This window comes from Fragaria vesca, linkage group LG1 (genome assembly GCF_000184155.1).
Source record: "Fragaria vesca subsp. vesca linkage group LG1, FraVesHawaii_1.0, whole genome shotgun sequence".
Classification (NCBI taxonomy): Eukaryota; Viridiplantae; Streptophyta; class Magnoliopsida; order Rosales; family Rosaceae; genus Fragaria; species Fragaria vesca.
Genome location: NC_020491.1, coordinates 9,014,778 through 9,023,334, shown reverse-complemented (window position 1 = coordinate 9,023,334; position 8,557 = coordinate 9,014,778). Strand labels below are relative to the sequence as shown.

At 38.8% G+C, this 8,557-nt stretch overlaps 1 protein-coding gene across 1 annotated transcript; it reads left to right on the top strand.

The window, feature by feature from the left end:
- The first annotated feature begins 1,209 nt into the window (after window positions 1-1,209).
- LOC101314123 (dehydrin Xero 2-like) lies at window positions 1,210-2,536 on the top strand. Its single transcript, XM_004287815.1, has 2 exons — window positions 1,210-1,494; window positions 1,604-2,536. Exons 1-2 carry the CDS (start codon window positions 1,303-1,305, stop codon window positions 2,183-2,185), a joined length of 774 nt encoding a protein of 257 aa, XP_004287863.1. The 5' UTR covers window positions 1,210-1,302; the 3' UTR covers window positions 2,186-2,536.
- Window positions 2,537-8,557: the final 6,021 nt, after the last annotated feature.

Genomic DNA, 8,557 nt, shown 5'->3' with positions numbered 1-8,557 from the left:
CGTTTGTAAACTGCTTACAGTACAGGGGGCAGTAGCAGAAAAGTAAAAACAGGGGGCAGTAGCATAACGTTTGTAAACAGTCGACAGTAGCAACTTCTTCAGTTCGCAGTAGCAGAAGTTTGTAAACTGCCGACAGTAGCAGCACATTTAGTTTAAATGGCACAATTGTAAATGCGCATTGCCACATGGCAACAATATAACAATTTGTCCTTATTTGTAAAAGTTTGTCCTTATTTGTTTACAAATATGCTTAATTGATCTTTTTGTTAATTGATATTTGGTTAGTAACTAATATGTAGTTTACTATTTTTTTTTTTTTTGATACAATTTCTTGTTTCCTTTTATGACTGTTACATATCCCAATTATTACCTAATTGAGGAGTGGCTAATTTCTTTGCTTGATTTGATCCTGGAATCCCATCAAGTTGTGGTGTTGTAACTTTCAGAGGTTTAACCGTTTAATGTAGGGTTACATGGAACACTAGCTAGACGAGGAAATGTCTTGAAGGTTTTGTTTTGTTTTGATTACATATATGAATGAATCATTCAGAACTACCAAAAAAACTATCAGATTTTTGGCAATGGCCGAGATGTTTGAACTTTGAACTTTGTTGGTACTTTTTTGTATGGATGGATGGCATATGAGATCGACAAAATTATCAACTTGAGCCAACAACTTATTAAAAGATTATTCCAAGACGAAACTTGTTCGAGGATCGATCATCATCATCACCTGGCATGGCCTCGATGTTATATATGAGCACTCACCAAAGTAATCTGAATCGAATTCAAACATAATAAACTATTCTCATGTCGGTCCAGCGTACAGAAATATCTGCATGGATAACATCCAGCTCCACCACATTACCTAACAGCAATATGATAAAAACAACCTCAGTACACATCCCATCCAACTATCAAACTATCGCAGTGTCACACTAGATCAGGGTTCATCCTCATCGGCGACTCTCAGACCACCACGTGTCCACCTCTGACTGTTCACCTCCCCCCTTTTGGCCGGCCGGACGCGGTGAACGTGTCACGAGTCCGCCACTGACTCCACTCCCCAGACAACGACCTCACTTATCCTCTCCGTTACCGACACTAACGTTACACTTGTCAGTTTTATAGACGACCACGTTTCTAGGGCTAGGGGTACGTGTCCATGCGTTGGATGCCTATATAAACGGACCAAGTCTCCAAACTCAAACACATCTAATCCACAACGAGCTTTACTAAGAAATCAAATACAATCCCGATTTGCAGTCTTTTGTGTTTTCTTTGTTTTACTTTGATTTGAAAATGGCGCAATACCAGAGCGGTTACCCCACTCAGTCTCCCACTGACGAGTACGGAAACCCCGTGGGACGTAAGGACGAGTACGGCAACCCAATTCACACCGGAGCAACAACCGGCCAAGGCGTTCATCCCGGAACCGGAACTGGTCACGGAGGCGTCACTACTCTCACTCGCTCCGGCTCCGGCTCTAGCTCCGTAAGCCTCGCTCCCCATCTACGTACTCCCATGTTTAATTGATTGTTGTGTTTATATTTGAAACTTTGAATCAATTGGCTAATGGTGTTTTGTATGTTGTGTCATGTAGTCTGAGGACGATGGCTGTGGTGGAAGGAGGAAGAAGGGTATGAAGGAGAAGATCAAGGAGAAGCTTCCAGGAGGCACCCACAAGACCGACGACCCCTACGGTACAGCCCCGACCACCGCACCTTACGGTGGACAGCAGCAGGATAGGGGAGTGATGGACCAAATCAAACAGAAGATCCCAGGTGGTCAAAAGCAAGATCCCTACAGCACTGGTCAGCATACTACTACACCAGGTTACGGCGTGGCCGGAGAGCACCATGAGAAAAAGGGCATGGTGGACCAGATAAAAGAGAAGATCCCAGGTGGTCAAAAGCAAGATCCCTACAGCACTGCTCATCATACTGGTGCTACACCGGGTTACGGCGTCGCCGGAGAGCATCATGAGAAGAAGGGGATGGTGGACCAGGTGAAAGAGAAGCTACCAGGTGGTCTTACCGGTGGACAAGATCCCCACAACACCACTCACACTCACACCACTGCGGCACCGGCTTACGGTACCGGAACCGGGGAGCACCAGGAGAAGAAGGGCATGATGGACAAGATCAAGGAAAAGCTTCCCGGTGGACACACCACTACTCGATGAACGGATTAGCTTGTAAATGATATTAATTAGTGGCTGTGGATCGGTGCTCGTTTGTGATTTGAAGCTGATACGCAAAGTTAGGGTTCATATAGTTCATAAGCGTATGTAGGCCGTGTTGTAGTTGCAGACGAGTGTTACGCAGCTAAGTGTGGTTTGTATAATAACGTGCCTGGTGAGTATGTTTAGCTCACCATGTATGTACGTGTATGTGTTTGTTGTATTATGTAATCGATCTGTACCTTTCTATGTTTGAGGTGTACAGTCATTTGTGTTTTCAATATCTACATGATCTTTATCTTCTTATTATCTAGCTATTAGCCGAGTGTGATGGAATTGAATTTGTTGATGTCGAAATGGATGTCCGATATATACCTACTATGCTTCACTTTTAGGACAAAATAATTGAGCGCTAGCGCTGGACTGAAAGATAGAAACTGTATAAGCAGTAGCCACAACTACTATAAAAAAAAAACTACTTCCCCTAGCTAGTGAGATTTATAAATATCCAACTATCGTAATCGATCAACGTTCAAGGCACTGAAAATAAATATCTCTGGGCTACGAGTAGTTGTGGCTCTAAATGAAGACATGGTTCATCCGACTTTTCTGCTCGACCAATTTTCTACTCAGTCTCGTGTAGTAGGGGAAAACCCCGTGTAGTATTGTGGAAAATTGATTGTATGTTCCCTATTAGTACAGTCTCGAGTTGAAAATATACTCTTGTGGTGAAGAAGATTTGAGTCATCCAATATACAATTTCTAAACTTAAAGTTTATGCACATTACCAAAAAAAAAAAAAAAACACCTTCAGTTGATGCATGGTTTGTAGGCTCTACTAATTGGGGTTCAGAGTTGAACCTATTTGGATTCGACCACTTTGGGGAAAGAATCTTTACTTCACCTACAATATTCGATCATTCTACACCTACTATATAACAATTCCAGGCATGGCAACAACGATGAAGCATACGGATAGAATATATATAAACATTTAGATAATTAAAAAATAAAAAAAATTGAAGCTTCCAGTATTGCTTACACTTGTTCCTAATTGAGAGCTTCAAGATTTACATGCATGTATATGCGTTTTAAAACTTGTCTTTGGTGCGAGGTGTCCTACGAACAAATCTAGCTACGTGATTGACTCGTCGGTTCACTTAATTGGACAACGTATGGTTCGATACTTCGATCAGCTTGGTTTCACTGTATGTTGTGCTTTTTTCTTGTGACTAAAGTATCCACTAAGCAAAGATCACGTACTTGGCATTTTCACATTCAATTTTCTCAATCCTACTCGTTAGAAATTTTAAGATCTATCCTAGCCGGCTTCATATTGCATCGGATAAAGAGGCTCGATCATTTTTTTTATTTTTTTATTAAAAGGAGTTGAACTCCATTTATAAGAGGAAAAAAGTCCAGTACAAAAGTGACGGGGGTTTACCAGATCCCCTAAATCAAACAAAGAAAAAACCAACATAACTACAAGAAAAAACAACATTGAAAGTAACTCAGTGAAGAAAGCGAAAATGAGGAAAACTGAGTTGATCCCGAAGATATAGATTCTTAAGGAATTAGGGAATTGAGTCCCAATAAATCAAGCCTGAAGAAGTTAAACCGAAGTTAATTTACTAGTGCATATGCTACCTGATTTCCTTCTCTAAATATATGAGAACACCAAAATTAGGTTAAATAACCTTTAATCTGATCGGTTTGTGCAGCAATTAATAGTCTTCAAATGTTGTGTACCAAGTTACTAGTTGTAAATATAAGGTGAAAAAGAGGTGATTGCACATGTTTCTCCAAGTTAAGATTAAGTTCCTTGTCGAAAGAGTATGTCAACGAAAAATGTTATCTCCATGTAATTTTGATTGTTGCAAAATATATATCTGTGTAAGCAAAGCAACTCCTTTAGGTTCATAACAAGGATTATATTTTATGGCGTGCACATGTTGCATTGATGTTTCGTCTTTTTCAGGGTTTGTTAATTTACGAGTTTTTTTTTTAAATAGAATGTACGTATAGTCAATAATTGATATCTCAAACCAAAAATTGCATTACATATTGTCACACCCTGACTCGGAAATTGAGATTTTTTTTTCCGGATAAGGAAGTGAATAGCTTCGATTTGTCAAAGATAAGAGAACTTTTGACAAATAAAAGCTATGTGAAAAACTTAAAATCAGAGTGACTTGGTGAAAGAAAACTTTATTTCATAAGTCTTGTTTTTACAACAAACAAGAAAGTAAGCTTATTAAATAAGTCTTATTACATAGTCATGAATCAAAACAGTAAGCTAGTTGTTGACTTCATATTCCTTTTAGACATTAAGTTATATCCCTGAAGTGTAACATCTGCACAAATTCATAAAAAGGTGAGCCAAAAGCTCAATAGAGCAAATCTCATGCACATAATTTCAATCTACTTAAAGTGTATGCATATAATTTTAGGTTTCAGTTGTTGGTACTCTTGTACTATTTTTGTCAGGACCCACCCCGAATTTCACCCTAAAACCCGAAGTAAATCCTGCGTGGACCACCTCCAAGGAAATTTTATCGAAAATTCGGCATAACCTCCCTTGAAAATGGACAACCCTTCCTAATAATACCTGCAAACACTTCTGAAAATCCAAATCCAACCTTAAACTCCTGGAGCCTTCGTGCTCCCCAGATCACAACATCTCCCAATTTATTTACTAACTTTAACAAGAAAATCTCATAACCAACAGCCACAGTTCAGAGCAACTCTATTTAAAAGGAAAAGAACTAGAAATATAAAAATGAGCAGAAGCTATACTATTGACTATGCATCTTCTCCATATACGTCCGACCTCAACTATGCTAACCTACAAACTGGGCATTTTTAAAACGAAGGGCCCAGGGGAAAAACATTTGAAAACGTTAGAGTGAGTGGACAAAAATAAGTTTAACAAAAACGAGCAGCAAAAAATCTTTATGTTTTCCCAATTTGATTTCCATAGAAATTATGCTGTATGCGACAGCTGAAAAGCTCTCAACTCATAAACTGGCAAATACATGACTAACTCCGGCTAGTCTCCAAAGCTTTAAAAAATAGAGCCTCTCAGGCTAAAATACAAATATATATATATATATATATATATGTATCTACACGTCCATACTCCTTCTATGAATTCTTATGAAAATATAAGAAAAATAGAAGTTCATACAAGGCTACTACGCTTGCATCCAACGCTCACGTTACGCCTTAATGCGGTACTACACTACGCCATTAAGATGGACAGACGGGTGTATAAATATGTGCTCATACCTCCTATATGAATTAGACACTCATATAGGGCTACTACGCTCGCGTTCAACACTCACGTCACACCATAATGCGGTTATATACTACGCAATTTAGGTGGACAGACATATGGCTAGCTAGCATTTATATACATACTCTCCTCATAAATATCCTTATACATGTCCACCGAAAATCTCATTTTCGGTAACTCTCCAAAATAATGAAAATTGTCAATTACAAAAGAAGCTATAAACGTATGGCTCCACCAAAAAATCTTATTTTCGGTAACTTTTCAAATAGCAAAGTTAACAAATAAAATATGAATAATCACTTCCGAAAATACTATGTAGAAAATCAATCGTAAACGAAAATTATTCCACAAATTAAAGATCAACAATATATAAATCAACCATCATTAAATATGAGGCCATCACATGCATTTAATTTAAAACAAACGTCCACTCACAACTTTAGGCATAAGCCCGACGAAAACCAATTCAGCACTCAAGTGAGGTCTCTTCAAATCCTGGCACAAAAACCATGCTTAGGACCACACTTCAATTTCAGAATAAATAATACTTAAATATATAACTCAAAACTCTTCCGCCTAACCCACTACCCTTTCTAGGGTTAAGCTTATCGGATTCACGCCAAATTTCAACCACAGCCTTATTTCCTTTATTTCAACATTCTAAAACAATAATAAGGAAAATCCAACGGTCGGATTCTACCTCATTAACCGCCAAATTCACCGATCTTTCAAAAATCCAAAACCTATTCAAAACTCCTCCAAAAATTCCAAACTTCATACCAATAAACTCCCTTTAATATAACATATTTAAAACCATGAAAATCCCCCTAACAGAGGCGGCGCCGCCGTCTGCCCCGCCTGCAGCGGCGGCCGGCGGCCGACTCCGGCGACCTACCAAATTTTAACAGCATCTTCCTCTCAACCCATTCTACAACTTTCCTAACTAGCACAAAGTCCAATTTCGAGCTTAACTAGGTCAATTGAACAAAAACACACAATGAGCCCTAGAATTTCTAACACCAAAAGCTCATTATCTAGACCAAGGGGGAGTGAAACCTCTTGGGGGATTGCTGTATGGGAGGAGAGCTTCCAAAAGAGCCAAGCAGCTCCGGCTATGGCGGCCGGAGGAGGGAGTTCCGGCGAAGGGAGCACTACGAGCAGTCGGAGTTTCGGGCCCGGTATCTCCCTCACGGCGGTGCTAGAGAGGCTGCCACCGGCCCAGGAAGGAAGATGAGATGGTGGCCGACCGTTTGGGACCAGTGTGGCGACCTACGGTGACCGGACGGCGGCGGACGGTCGGAAAGAAAATCCGACAGGGAGAGGGCTCGGGGAGCGGGAGGGAAGAGAGAGAGAGAGAGAGAGTGGGCTTTTGTCCCCAAAAATGGCCCGGTCCACACTTAAAACACCCCACTCCATAACATAAACACCCCAATAAAAATACCCTAATAAAAAATTACATTTTACTAGCTAAAATTTACCATTTTTACCGTCGTCAAATATTTCTACCGAAATAATCGTCCCTCGAAACCCCTCTAATTAAGGACTATTTAAAACTATAAACTCATTGACGAAGACGGTAAAACTCTTATTTATACAAGCTAGTAAATAAGGTAAAAATTTAAGAGTCGGGATGTGACAATTTTTGGTCACCAGTGTCTTCTTGCCATAAGATCGTTTTATCAATATAACATTGAAATGACTTCTATCCCTACATGTATACAAAGGCAGACAATTGCCGGTCCCTTTCAAGTAATAGCCTCAACCACATAATTTCATTAATTTCTTATTTAACATAAGATCAGATAATAACTTGATGAAAAACTAAACATAATAACCACCTTCAGCAGCAATATAAACAATTAGAAGCAAGATAACAAGTTTATAAAACAAAACTTGAGATTCCTCATAACTTCCCCTACCTTAAACCTGTTTTACCAAAGTTGAAACTTCATTACCAGATTCTAGCACTAGCTTGCTTCAGACCTCTACTAATTTTTCTACTCTAAATTTTCTCTCCTGACTTTCTTTCTAACTTATGAACTTCTCTACTTGTTACTACTTCATGTGAACCTCTATTTATACTAGTGAATGTGCTTGTCAGATATGTCTATAAAAATCAGTTTGAAATTCATCTTTATCTACCAGCCGCAACTTTGAACTTGGAGACCAAGTCTTAAGCTACTCATTCAACAACTATATGTAAAACACAAGCAAAAGTGTGGCTGCACACTTTGGTATAGGGTAAGAAGTGTAAAACATGTGTAACTTTAGTATAGGGTAAGAAGTGTAAAACATGTGTAACTTTGTGTCACACACAAGCGTGTAACTTTGTGTTACACACAAGTTTTCTATTAGGTGAATCAACAAGTAGAACAAAATAATATCATGTGTAATTATCTCTTTTTTTTATTGGTGTGTTTGCAGGTTTAATCCAATGGCTTCAACCAAAAACAACACATGAAGGAGGGCATATCTAACTAGAAATTTTGCATTCACTACTACAAAAACGTTATCAGACAACCTTTTAGGGTTCCCTACTTGTCTGATGAAGTGAACTGTTATACACAACGTAAAGTTACAAAGTTTTGTTGTCTGATGACACGAAATTGTCAGGTTATATTTCAAGAGTTCAAAACACAACAATGATGCTAATTTTCTGTTGTATGATTTATGAAAATTTTGGCGGAAGGATTCCCCCCATCACCAAATTGAAAGTCGTGCAAGATGCAAAATGTTTGGACAATAGACTTTTATTTCTTTGTTGTATGATGTTGTTACAATTTATACTAGGCAATACCTATAGTGCAAGTTTAGAAAATACATACAACAGTTTAAAACATTTTGTTGTGTGACTGGAAAATCTGGTGGCATCCCAAAATTGTTTTGGCTCCAAAGTTTGCCTCCATTGATTTGGTGTGCTATGCCAAAATAGTTTTGGCTACAAAGTTTCCCTCTGAGTGTATATTCTGTTGTGTGAAAAAGTTAGACAAATTTAATAATGTACCCACCAACCCTAAACGATATCTCACACTCTCACTCTCTCGCATTATCGTTGTTTCTCTCTCTCTCTCTCNNTCNCT

Excerpts from the sequence above, each read along its gene's own strand:
- LOC101314123 (XM_004287815.1), top strand. The coding sequence starts at position 1,303 with ATGGCGCAATACCAGAGCGGTTACCCCACTCAGTCTCCCACTGACGAG. Across the intron at positions 1,495-1,603 it reads CCGGCTCCGGCTCTAGCTCC|TCTGAGGACGATGGCTGTGG; the intron begins GTAAGCCTCGCT and ends TGTGTCATGTAG.